Genomic DNA, 13,231 nt, shown 5'->3' on the forward strand with positions numbered 1-13,231 from the left:
ACTGGAGGTGCCAGGAAACAACCGCTCAGCAGCAGCAGCGGGGGCTTCAGGCTGACGGGTCGATTGCATCAATTAGCCCGATAATGTCAAAAGGCCTGAACTGTTTGTGAGGTTGGACATCAACAGAACCAACGCAAACGGTTCATCTGTGGAGCCAGAGTGAAGAACAAAAAGGTGAACTGAGGAAAGTGGTCAAATACCCGGACTGGACCATCATCTGGGACGTGTATGGATGTGTATGTGTGTATTTAGCATTGAATTCTTCCTCTAAAGGGACCTTAAAGGCGCCGTGGTTGGCGATTTACACAAAAGTTGGGAAAGTCTCGGCTCCCCTTGCCTCCAGTGAAAACACGATATGACGAAAGCGTGATTTATTTAGTGTGTAATCACACTCATCCTCGCTCCTGACTGGTCGTTCCGCGCCCGTTGCCATTGGAGACGGACGCCCTGGCGCCCGTTTCCTGCCGTGTCATTGACGCGTCATCAGGAATCCCGCCGCTCTTCTTGGCGAGCATTGAGCCGCGTTGGCCAGGCGTCCGTTACCCCCCCCCCCCCCGAGGGAGGGTTAACCTGATTTTCATTCTGCTCCGATACCCTGCTCGCTTGGTCCATCCTTAGCTTTTTCCAAATCAATGCCTTGCCTCGGCCGGTTCTGCACGGGACGAGCATCGGGCCTCCGATTCCCAGAGATACCGACGACCCGATTGGTTACTGCCAGTGAGAAAGGGTTAAGAGGAGCTGTTCATAGCAACAAAGCCACGGTGTCTCTACAGTAGCCCAGGTGGGACAAACAAAACACCCGATTTAAATGCAGCCTTTTTGCAGTCTCACGTCTCCCATCGTAGTTTTGCCACACGCTTGGTTGGCACTGAGAGACGTTTTTCTTCCACTGTGATGTCATCCGTAGCGTCCCGACTAGATGCCGCCAAATCCCACAGAGTAAAACCTTTGAGGCGCATCCTTCTGTCTCCCAGAAGGACGGGGAATACCCACAAAGTTTGCACTACTCCTTTAGAGTCGAGTATGTGGGAAGGGGAGAGGGCCGCCCTGATTTATTCCTCCCACGTTTCACAGATTTTCATGCAGCCTCACAACACTTTGACACTGCTTTCAGCCATGGTGGAGGTGTTGATATATATATATATATATATATATTTCTCTGAATCATTGCGTGAGTGCTGAGGCTCGGGCAGCAGAGGCAGAAGTGACAGAAAAGCAGTAACGTGTTAATGCATGTGAGACTGAGCGGTGGTGGTCACAGCCATAATCAATAGGAAACAGTTGGAGAAAGTTATGAGGCCGAGGCAGACGCCGAGGGGCCGGGGGGCGGGGGGCGGGGGGGGGGATGGTGGGAGACAGTAAAGCTCGACTGATTTGAATTCTATTCATAATTCTCTGCTGGGAGGCTGGTTAGCTGAAGGCGGCGGATGATGAGAGATGGAATGAAAGAGGGGGAGAAGGTGTAGGAGGAAGAGAGAGAAACAAAGGCAAGGACAGGACGGGAGGCGGCGTTGAGTCTCTCTGAGGGGGAGGGAAACTGAGAATTAAATGCAACGCGGCGTCGAACCGAAAAGGTAGAGCGACGGACAGAAGAGAGAGAGAGAGAGAGAGAGAGAGAGAGAGGCCAATCAAAAGCCCGAACACGAAGCACTACGCTGCCACACAAAGCCTCGTGACCCTGGCTGTGGGCAGCAGTGGACAACAGCCACTATTAGACTATTAGACTCTTCTTCTCTCCTGGTTTCTTCCCTCAGTAAACTTGTAAAAGAGAGTTTATGGTCTCCATCTCTAGTTTTTAAGTCTTTTTTAATGCAGCATGATGTTCATTTAGTGAATAATGGTCCTGTTGGAGTGAAATAGACCATAAAGCCCGGGGATACTTTAGGGCGGGGCTTACTGTGATTGACAGAGCCGGATACTCTTACGCAGACCAAATGTGGTTCCTTTCTCTCGCTGTTTGGAAACAAGACAGGTCCGAGGCCACATGCTGACGGCAAGAATGCTGAAGGCTACAAAACCAAAAAATAAAGGGTGACTAAAGGGTGACTAAAGGGTGACTAAAGGGTGACGTCTTGCATTAACAGTGAACCTTGCATTTCCACGAGGGAACTCCACCTGAAAGACGAGACTCAATTCAAACCCTTTTCATCCTTTTGGGTCGTTAATTGCAGGTCGTCAGGGTGGAGCTGAAGGGTGGAGAGTAGATAAACGCCACGACGGGCCTTTTTAACAGCAGACATTTTGACCCTGAGACTGAGATTTAATGAATTTCTAGTGTCCACCAGGGGGCGACTTCTCCTGTCGGAAAAAGGAGGTTGGATTGTATAGACGTCTGTGGGGAAATAAACTTGATTTAAACCCTGAAAACAAACTGAAGTTAAAGTTGTAAGACAAAGACAAGCGGAACTGATAATGTCAAAACCTATGAAAACGGCCTAAAGCATACCATATTGTTTATTTTACTCTAAATCAGTTCATGTTTTATTAAATGAGCAACATGAAGACCTATAACCATAGACTGAAACCACAAACTAATCGTCAAGTGAGAAATAGGGTGTTTTTCTATCCAATCAGACTTCTCTTTGAAAAAAGAGGAGTCGCCCCCTGATGGCCAGTAGAGAGAATGCAGGTTTAAGACCTTTCACAGTTTCACTATTCACAACCCGGAGGGTTCGTGACTGTTGAATTTAAAGAGACCTAATCTCAAAGAACATGTGGAGACCTGCTTGGTGCCCCCCAATGCGACTGTGTGAACGCACACACACACACACACACACACACACACACACGGACACGCACACACCCCATATGCGGGTAAAATATGCCTCAGTACGTCTTGTGTCTCGTTGTCATAAACACGCAGAGCTGCTGGACCTGGTTATTGTCTAAATATGGACGTTGTGAGTTAGTCTCTGTTATGCCTTCTGTGTAAACACGCATGCACGCACACACACACACGCACGCACCCACACACACACGCACATGCACACTGCAAATGGAAATACCTCAGCTGTAATGTTTCCTGATAAAAATGTGTCAGAGCCTCCTGCCATCAGACGGATGTTTTACATGGTGTTGCTGTGAGTCGAGTATCATAATATAACATCTCAGGTCTGAGTTATTAGCTGCGGAGATGTTAATGTGACGCCTGCATCCTGAACCGGAGGGTTCAGTACGGGGAGGAACTGATTTACAGAGAGCTGTTTCTCATTTAGTCCAGTGTTGCTTAGAGATAATCCTATCTCCCAAATGAGTTTAACGTGTTTCTCTCATATTATTCTTATGTACTTCAAATTGTAACAGAAGTTTATTACACAACAGGGTTCTTGGTATCTTAATGTCTTGAGCGCTTGCCTGAAAAAAGATTATTGATCAGAATAATAAAATAGAACCCCCAAAAATACAGTTACAACCTCTCTGAAGCAGAAAGAAAAACTGAACTTTATAACCTTCATGCTGTATTTTATGCATTTGTGTGTTTGTTCACTTGATATCAGATGATGTCGCCATTCACAGATATTTCATGACAACTTCATCTAGATCATTTGTGTCACGTTTTCAACAAAAAAAGGCAAAATAATCCAAACCACCCCTGACATTTGTCCCCGATGCGTCTCCGGCTCTTCTGACATGAAGCAACACTGCTCCCGTGTGGAGACAAGCACACGCACAACGCTTTAGATGTCCTCACACTGACACACAGTGAGACTCTTCTTCACCTGCTGGAAAAGGGATATTACATCACATCTAATTCAGCTAGCGCTGCACAGTTTGCACATTTGTTGTTTGGTAAAGACATTCAGTGTAAAATTCCATATATTTGAACTTGTTTGGTTTTTTACTTTATTGTTATCATCTTGAAAAAATAATCAGTGCAAAACAGGTTAATTACAGCGAAAATAAATATTTGTTATGTTTTACACGGAACGTTACTTGCATTGACCTTACAATATAATTGTACATTTTATTATTATTTTTTCTGATGGAGCACATCTACTACATCTGGTTTTATGTAGTAAAATGTTGTTTCAATAAAAATTCAACACGGTGGGACATGAACATTTGTCACTCCTCCAATGTGATTCAACCAGAATCAACAAAGTACAATTCCCCCAAGTGAGAACCGACTCAGAATGTATTTATGAATAATTTCTTAGAGTTTCGTTCACAACAAAAAAAAACCTAACATCTGATATCACAAGATTCTTCTTCAAAGCAAGAAGACAAACCTTTGACTTGGGTTAAACCCTTTGATGTCTTTTTTTTTTACCCGTTTCCGAGTTAAAGGAAGCTCTGTTTGCTCGGGACTCAAAAGGGACGCCGGAGTTCGCTGAGGCTCCCCATGGCCTCTTAGAGAGGTCAATGGGGAAGTGAGCCCCCCTCCCCACACGCTGATGAGACCTCTGAAACAAACTGGACCCTGTTGTGTGTTCTGGTGACAGAGGGACATGGAGACATCCGGAAGCTCCGGTTCCTGATGGGACGCCTTCACCCCAAAAGGTCTCTGCTGGACTCCGGCAGCGAGCCGGGTCGGATCGGGTCCTTTGTGGGAGCGACGGGGCACCAGATAGTGTGTTACAAGTTAACAGATTTAAGTGAATATACTTTAAGCAAAAGGTTTTTTGTCTTTTTTGTTGTGATCTTTATGGTATCAGTGGACTTCTTCTACTGATGCAATACTAAGTAATTATGATGTTTATCTAAAACTAAAGCAGTGTGTCAATCAAGCACATTTTCCATTTAAGTCTGCTATTTAAGGTTAACAAGTCCATCGCATGTTATTGGAGGCTGCAGTCAGGATACAGTTAGCCTAGCTTAGCATGAACACTGGACGAAGTAAATGAAACACCACCAACACGTCTGGAGCTCAAAGGTAAAGGTTGTTCTGGTTACTGAGAGCATCAAACAATCAATGAGATATTTAAGCAACTTAGAAACTAGCTGAAGGAATTTATTCTCGGGTCCTAAGCAACGGCTCCGTCTGCTGGTGCCTCTCGCTGGCTCCGCATCAAGCCCACAGAGAGCTCCACATGTGGACAGGACGCTGTTAGCATTGCTGGTTAGCATTGAGCTGTCGTCGTGGTAATGGTTGCTGTTAACCGATATTGTGTGCTGTGCATTTCCTGAGAGCAGAACCAGAGAAGTAAAAACAAACAAATGCAAGAGGGCCGGTACTTTTAATTTGAAAATGTCACATGAAGCATCTAAGTGGTTAAACAGCACACCTTCCACTACACGTACATGTGTTTTATCAATGTACGATGATATCTTACATGTATTGTAGACATAAAGTGTTGGAAAAAAGTGTCAGCAAACCTAAAGGATCAAGTCTTACTTCGTTTGCTCAGATTTTACTCCCGTTTGTTGAGCTGAATGAAACATTTGAAATCTCATTGTCAACATTGTCACACAGCTAAGGTTTATCAGCTCTTTATCAAGTGTGGACGAGTTGGAGATACACGGTTCATTTTTGGAACAAATCGCATGTTAGCATGCGCCACTGGTTGGCTCATTGCGGCTGCGCTGCTCTCAGCCCGAACGCCGCCCTGATCAACAGCATCGCCCGGGAAGCGTAGCCCCCCGGTTTGCACTTTGGCGCCATTAGCCCAGTTAGCGCTGTTAGCCCTGTTAGCCCTGTTAGCGCTGTTAGCTGTGTTAGCTGCGGCACCACCACAAAAGCCCGAGCAGTCAGGCTCTCAGACAGGTGGAAAGGAGACCCCTCTGACTCTTGTCTGACCTTTACTTGCCTTACAAACCGATGAGAGTGGCTGGGGGAAACCTCCTGTCCAGACAGAACTCACCAGAAGGCTCTTTGGCTTTAAAGCGACTCGAGGGGGCCCACAAGCACACAGCAGGAAATCCCCACAGAGGCCCCTGTTGACCTTGTTGGGTTTAGACCATATTGCTGACTTAAGTCCGCCATGCCGCTGCGTCTCAGCCGGTCGTCAGGGCAACAGAGAGAGAGAGAGAGAGTTTTGGCCGACGCAGGCGGACGGCAGCCGTTCTTCCTCCTCCGCATCGTCTTTCTTCTCTGCTCCGTGACGGAGGCAGCCGGTGGGAGGCGGTGGGTGTTGTGTAGCTTAGCAACTCCCATGGTGGATGGAGTTTGATATGCAGCATTGTTCAAGTCTCTCTCTCTCTCTCTCTTTCTCTCTCTCCGAGACAGGGAGGGGGGACGGGTGAACAAAGCGGGCCTTATTGAAGCCTCCCCCCCCATCCCCTCCCTCTCTTTGCCCAAGCACAGCGACGGGGGAGGACACATTTTTCCGCTCAAAGGAACCAAGACTTACAAACTTACCACAGCCGCGAGAGAGAGGCCAATCAAAAGCACCCGCCGACATCCGCCGACATCTGTAGAGGGCCTCCAGGTGTCCCAGGCTGAATGAAGCTCAGTTTGAAGAATCAAACCAAAAAGATTTCTTTCTTATTAAATGTGTCTTGGGGCCTAAAATTGATCCTTTGGGGTCGGTGATATAATACCGTCAGAATGAATATCAAAGCCCCCACCCTCACACACAGGATGTGCCTTGTGTTGATGCATCTGAAGCTACTAGTTTCCCTTACTCAGAGTTACTGTCAACTGTTTATCTGAATGCTGCACTGATCACATCAGCGTTGTTGTGGAAGCGTAGCACTGTCTGTTACCACTGTTAGCAGATAACAGCCGGCTCAGCCTTCGCCATAAAGAGAGATATGCAGCATATTCCCCTTTAAAACTGCCCAGACGCAACGAGATTTCCATGTTTTAAATGTAATAAGGATCATTTATGCAGCAGTCTACGAGTTATTGTGGACACGGGAAACATCTTCATTCTCATATTTTGTGCAGGATTTTATCTTGCGCAAAATCACTGTCAAAACTCGAGAGCGCAAATAAGGTTCATGCGCGCGTAAATAGTTTCTTTAGTTTTCTGTAGTTCGAGTTCTACAGCCTCGAGCAATGAGATGTTTGCTTTACGCGCATCAACCTGATTTGCGCTCAAATTTTGAGTGATTTGCCGCCATATGTGTCCATGCTATATAAATATCTCCATGCACAAGCAATAAGAATAAACAAAAGAATATTATAAAACTCAAGATTGCACCTGAACATGTTATTGATACAAATAGGTATCTTCAGTCAAGATGTGTCCAAAAGATATTGTAACATAACTGCATAACTGCTTTAAGACGTTCTATTAGGATTTTGATTTCTTAAAGATGAAGTTATGCATGTATGTGTCATCTCATCATTAAACGGAATTGATCAACACATTAAAAAGACAAAGCCGGAGAAAGCGAGGGCGTTCTTGGCCGCCCCTTCCGGACACTTTGTCACGGAGCGACTGTGCGTATTAAGTCTGCAGAAGCTCAAAGGCCAACTGTCATTGTGAAGCTGTGACCTTCAATAATTGGACAATAACTGAAGAGAAGCATCACAGTCAGGCGTGAAGGGCTTCCTCCTTCAGTGGGTGCTGCATTCCTTCCAGTGGAGAACAGAGGGAACATCCGCCACGTCTCCCTCTATTTTAGATCAATTCACAGAAAGACTCTCAGAAAGCGACCGGGTGTTCACTGAAACGAGATGTTTGGGAACACGTGTCCTCCTGTTCCCTCACTCAGACTTCTTCTTTTCCGCTCTTTTCTCTGACTCTCTTTTCTTTAACCCCTGCAGGATTACATCTGGTGCTTCTGGATGACATAGTCTGCTATTTTACGATAAAACATGAATCCGTGTTTGGCAGCAGAAAGTCATTATGCTGGTTATTTGGACGCATTGAGCTTTAGTCAGGTGGAAACTTTTGAGGAGACTGTTGCCATCACGTAAATTCTTACCATTTCTAACCAGTGGTGGAAGCCGTGAACGTCGGCCCGTTTGTTTAAGACAGAAGTTGAATACCAAACATTCAAAGATCACACAGAAAGGGAATCACTGACAGGTGATGCAAAGGGAGAACATCTCAACTTTACTAAACCAAAAGTCAAACTTTTCTCATAGCTTCAAGATCTTCACTGATCTGAGCTATGACACAGCAACAGCAAAAAAAAACAGTTCAAGAAATTCACAGCAAAGTGTCTCCTGACTAAAAAAGGTCTCATTACGTCTATTCTCTGTTGAACCATATTAGGAAAAAAACTACTCAAATCTTACAGTGTTTCTGTCTCATAAAGTGTTCATGCTGTTTGAGCAACACATCATTGTTAATAACTATCACGTTTCATACAAAAAGGCTGTAAAACATCAGTACTAAATAACAGGATTAAATCCGACAAACGTGAACAACACTACACTCCCTCACAATAAAAAAGAATAATGTCTACAGTCATCTAAACTCTCTTCAGGCGCGTTTCTGCTCCTGCACGGACTTCCATCAAAGGGTCCGTGCACTCGACTAGAACCCGGGCTTTCAATCAGTTATGATGTCATCGCGGTCAAGTTAACAGCAGAGATCCGAGGTGACAAACTTCAAGGGGAAGTTTGTCGTCCTCAAGCACAGGGTACGCCTCCATGAATTTTACCATCAATGCAGTTTTACCTTTAATGGAACTGCTTTGATAAAGAGGCTTGGATGAAGTTAGATTCCACTGATCCGGACCAGGACACCTCGACTGAACCAGGAACAGCACAGCGAGACGAAGGCGCCCCACACTGCGTCCCGTCGTCAGACTGCTTAATCTTAATCTTAATGAAAGATCTCTGCTGTTAACTTGGCCACTGTAATATTATTACAACTGATGGGTGAGCTGTGCGGTCCAGGACCTCAGCACGGCGTCCCGACGCCAGCGGGAGAGTCCCTCGCCGCCAGCAGGCTCTTCGTCGTACCGTCTTTGCCGGAGGGGGACAGCGAGGTCGGGGACGGCGAGGTCGGGGACGGCGACGTGGGCGAGGACACGTTGGAGGTGGTGGCGGCGGTGGATGCCGAGGAGGAGGGGCGGGCGCCGTCCTGGACGCACTCTTGGCAGCAGCAGCAGCAGCAGCAGCAGCAGTCCACGAAGGCCTGGCCCAGCGAGCGACAGAGACACAGCAGCAGCACCGGCGACGCCGAGCAACGCGCAAACAGCAGGAACTGTCCCGCCAGGGCGAGGGCCGGCAGCGCCGGGGCCGGGAGGGCGGCGGTCGCGTGGGCGGGGACGTACGCCAGCGCGATGTTGCAGATGCTCTCCGGAAGGTTGCACGCCCCGTACAGGGCGGCGAGCGCCATCACGGTGGAGCGCAGCCGCTGCTCTCTGGCCAGCTGCTGCTTCTCCTTCGACGTGGAGGGCGAGGAGGAGGAGGAGGAGGAGGAGTAGTAGTAGGGGGCGAGGCATCTGCCGGGCGCCTCGTCGCACCCGGCGGGCTTCCGCGGCAGGCGCTGGGCCAGCACGTGCCTGGTCACCAGGTCGCAGGCCACGGTGAAGAGCAGCGGCAGACACAGGTAGCAGCCGAAGATCCACCAGGCGCGGGCCTCGTGGTAGGTCAGCACCAGAGGGAACACGCCCTCCGGCAGGTGCGGCGACGGCTCCCGGACGCAGACGTCCGCCTTGGAGGCGTCCGTCCCGCCCCGGAGGGCCGCCATCAGGGAGTCGCCGGGGAGCGGCGGCGCCGGCGGCGGGCCGACGGTCTGCTGGCGCAGCTGCCACAGCAGCAGCTCGGGGGCGGCCAGCACCATGGAGCCCACCCAGATGACGGACAGCTTGGACAGGATGGACTGGCAGGGCTCCACCCGGGGCGCCTGGGAGGGCCCGGGGCCCGTGGCCGCGTGGAAGCGGTCGATGCTCAGGGCGCAGAGGCTGAACGTGGCCACGCCCAGAGAGGTCACCTGACGGGGGAGATGACAGAGAGGCGTGCAGAGGAAGGGTTCGTGGCGTTGATTGACATTAATTCAAAGTTAACATGTCCTTTGCAGAGAGACATGTTAATAAAATAGCATTTATTTACAACTGTGTTGTTTTAAATGTGGTAACTGTCTTTGGTATTTTTAAACCTCTGCTACAGAGCAGTAGAAATCAAACCCACTAATTGAATTAACAGTATTTTTTTTAAGCATTGGAGCGTTGCAGGTTTGAACTCTGAGAGGACAAAGCACGACTTCATGCAGACAGTCGGTCTAAACGGGGACAGGAAGCCGTTTTGTTGCTTAAAGAGCCGAGTTTAAGCCTTTCCTTCGCATTGTTACGCCACACTGCAAATTAGAGCCACAGCACAGTAATCAGACCTGGCTGCGAGGAGCCGCTTAGGAAGGGGGAATAAAAGGAGTCCTGCACAGACTGGGGACAGTTATAGGCGCTTCGTGCACATTAATGCCGCTGGTTTTGGCCCAAAACACAGACTTGTCCTCCCTCTGCGAGCGCCTGATGGCTGCAAACTGTTAAGACACAACTGAAGATAATTAACACAGAGCTCTAATTAGCATGAAAATAGTTTAACTAAGAGCACAGGGGCAGCTGGCAGCCTGACCCGCTTTTAAACCCGTCTCAAAGCGAGCGGGTAAAAAAAACCCGGCTAAAGACCACTTTGAGAACGTTAATTAATTAGCAGGAAACTCACTCATTCATTAGCATGAAAATAGCCAAAGCCACGAGGAACAGAGGAGGCCAGCAGCCTGACCTTGTTAGACACTGCTGCACACAAGCTGTTATTACAAATGAGGAGAAACCCACTTCAGTGATTTAAAGCCCTGTGGACCCTTTGAGCCGGTTTAGGGCCAGAAACCAGGAGTCCACCAAAGAGGAGGCCGGTGGAGCCGGTGAAAAGCCGCCAGTGGTGATTAAGAGGCTCCATGTTCACCCCCAGAGAGGGTGAACACGGCCAAAAAACTGTTTACAGTTTACACACCTCAAAGGTGAAGATGGACTGTATGTCTCTGTTTTATGTTGTAATCTTTTTTTGTCAGAAAAAAAAGGAAAAACCTGAAGATGTGACGTTTGACTCAAACAATTTTTCACATTTTACGGATTAGTTTAGATTCAACTTCCTGTGGCGGGAGGCCGCAGACCTCTCGCCGTCAGCAGTTGGTCTCATTGACCCAAATACTCCATACCGGAAACATTCTGCAGCGTGGTTTCTCTCACCATGGAAACGTATGGACATACATACGTGTTTTAACGTGCTTATCTGTGTATATTGTTGATTTTTACTTGTATATTTTTCATCTTATTTTACTTTATCTTATTCTATTTTATTCGTATACTGCACCAAGTACTAAAACATCAAAACTATTATAAAATAATCCATAGTTGCCCCCTCTGGTCTCCATGTTGTTTCAGAAAAGATATTCCCATGAACACGGTGCTGTATAAATACCCCTAATGGACCGAGGAGAACAAACAGCCCATAATGGCACTTTGTGGGAAGCAAAGACTGAAACAAACCGGCCTTTCATGTTGCTGGTAGACATCCTCAGTGAGTCCAACATGGGGGTAAGAACAGCCTTTATAGTGTGACGGCCCAGTTAACTTACGTCTTCACACTGCGTCGCTTGTCTTAAACGGTTTAACTTGTTTAACGTCTCAGGGCTGGAGGACAGCAGAGGTTCAGCCGTCAAACATTTACAGACGCTCATTGTAATAGATAAGATAAATCCTTGATAAAAAAAATAATTTCAAAATTGCACTTTCTTCAACGTGAGGATTTGCGACTAAGCAGTTCCTAAAAATAAAAATCAACAGATTGATCATAAAAACACAAGAAAAGAAATCCTTAGTTTTATGCCACGCTTGGATTAAAAAGTTGTCATAACTTGTCGTAACTTTTACTATAGTTGATGGGAGTTTATCTCAAGCAGCAGTTGTGTTTAAATTTAAACAAAGGAGATGTCAAATGGCGATATGTGACGTTCCCTACGTCACATAACAGGTATGTCACATAACAGATGACGTAGGCAAGGGTTAGTGGAAGATTTCTGTCTCAGAGTCACAGTGGAACTTTACTAAATATTGTTTTAAATGTCTCAATGCTTATATGAAATTAATGTTATTAAATATATTTGAATGTTTTATTTATTTACATTCATATCATTTATTTCAATTTATTTCATTTTAAGGGGAAAATATAAGTGCCTAGGCAATTATGCGCCGCACTTTCACAGAATTAAAGATACAATAATAATTATTTATAAAACTAAAAGATGTTTATCTTCTCGTTAGTATAACTTTAATGAAAATACATTCAACGTTTCCTCACCTCTACGTAGGGCACGAGCCGACAGGACAGGTCTCCTAGCAACCACCTGGATGTGAGCGCGTGGAAGACGACCACGGGCAGGCAGGTGAGCAGCACGAGGAGGTCGCAGAGCGCGAGCCCCGCCAGCACGTGGTTCCACGCGCTCTGCAGGTACAGATCGTGCCAGACGGCGCACGTGAGCGCGAGGTTCCCCACGACGCCCACCGCGAGGAGCCCGAGCGCCAGCAGCGTGATGACGTAGGCCCAGCGCGAGCCGCGAAGCGCCGGGCTGAGGAGCCCCGAGGGGGACGAGTCGTTACCCGGTCGGGCGGAGGCGGCGGGGGCCCGCCGGGTGGTGAAGTAACCGCTCGGGTCGTCGGGCCGTCGCGGGGGCCCGTGGCCGCCGGGGGAGTCCGGGGTTCTTCTCCGGGACGTCCCGTCTCCGGCTCCTCGGGCGACCCGCTTCGGGTCGGCGGCGCTGGAACTCTCAGGCCGGTGTAGGGACGCCCCCTCCGGGAAGAAGGGCTCCCGCGACCCCGCAGTCACCGCCGCGGCGTCGTCCCCCGCCGCCGGAGCGGCTCCCTGAGGGTGACGGAGCTGCGCGGTCCGCAGACACAGAAGCAAAACAAACAAAACCGGAATCATTCTTGTGTATTTATTTCCGTTCAACTAAATGTAAAGTCCGTTTAAACTTTGTATTTCACAGATATGTGATGCGGCAAACACAACACACTCCTGGAATAAAAATAAAAAAGTCCATCAAAATTTCCCCCTGTCCCACCTCCGCCGGTCCTGATGGAGAAGTTCACACTCTGATCGTCCAGCACTTCTTCATCGGTCCGTATCAACACGGCGCTTCCGGTTGTACGTTTCAAAATAAAGAAAAACCGAACGTGAGATGAAGTGAAACCTCCCCCTTTGAGCTTGGCGACGATAGACAAAATAAAACTACTTTGACTAAAAACACAAATGCTTAAAACATGACGTTACCTTTTCATTTACCAGTTTTTAAATGGAATAATTGTTTAATCAATGAAGTCGAGCCTGGATTACTAAAGTATTGTTTTTTTTTTATTGATTTACTTTTGTGACATATTCAGACATTAGTAT

General features: G+C 47.7%; 1 protein-coding gene across 1 annotated transcript; it reads right to left on the reverse strand.

Annotated features, from left to right (window-relative positions):
- Positions 1–7,913: 7,913 nt before the first annotated feature.
- gpr37l1a (G protein-coupled receptor 37 like 1a) lies at positions 7,914–12,968 on the reverse strand. The gene is made up of 2 exons (XM_037490828.2): positions 12,143–12,968; positions 7,914–9,779 (listed from the first exon to the last, which is right to left on the reverse strand). The coding sequence occupies exons 1-2, from the start codon at positions 12,764–12,766 to the stop codon at positions 8,742–8,744; spliced, it is 1,662 nt and encodes a 553-aa protein (XP_037346725.2). The 5' UTR covers positions 12,767–12,968; the 3' UTR covers positions 7,914–8,741.
- Between the last annotated feature and the right edge of the window lie 263 nt (positions 12,969–13,231).

The sequence above is a fragment of the Pungitius pungitius genome, chromosome 8 (genome assembly GCF_949316345.1).
Source record: "Pungitius pungitius chromosome 8, fPunPun2.1, whole genome shotgun sequence".
Taxonomy (NCBI): Eukaryota; Metazoa; Chordata; class Actinopteri; order Perciformes; family Gasterosteidae; genus Pungitius; species Pungitius pungitius.

Coding starts and splice junctions, on each gene's coding strand:
- gpr37l1a (XM_037490828.2), bottom strand. CDS start 12,766: ATGATTCCGGTTTTGTTTGTTTTGCTTCTGTGTCTGCGGACCGCGCAG. Junction 9,780..12,142: donor GGCTCGTGCCCTACGTAGAG/GTGAGGAAACGT, acceptor CTCCCCCGTCAG/GTGACCTCTCTGGGCGTGGC.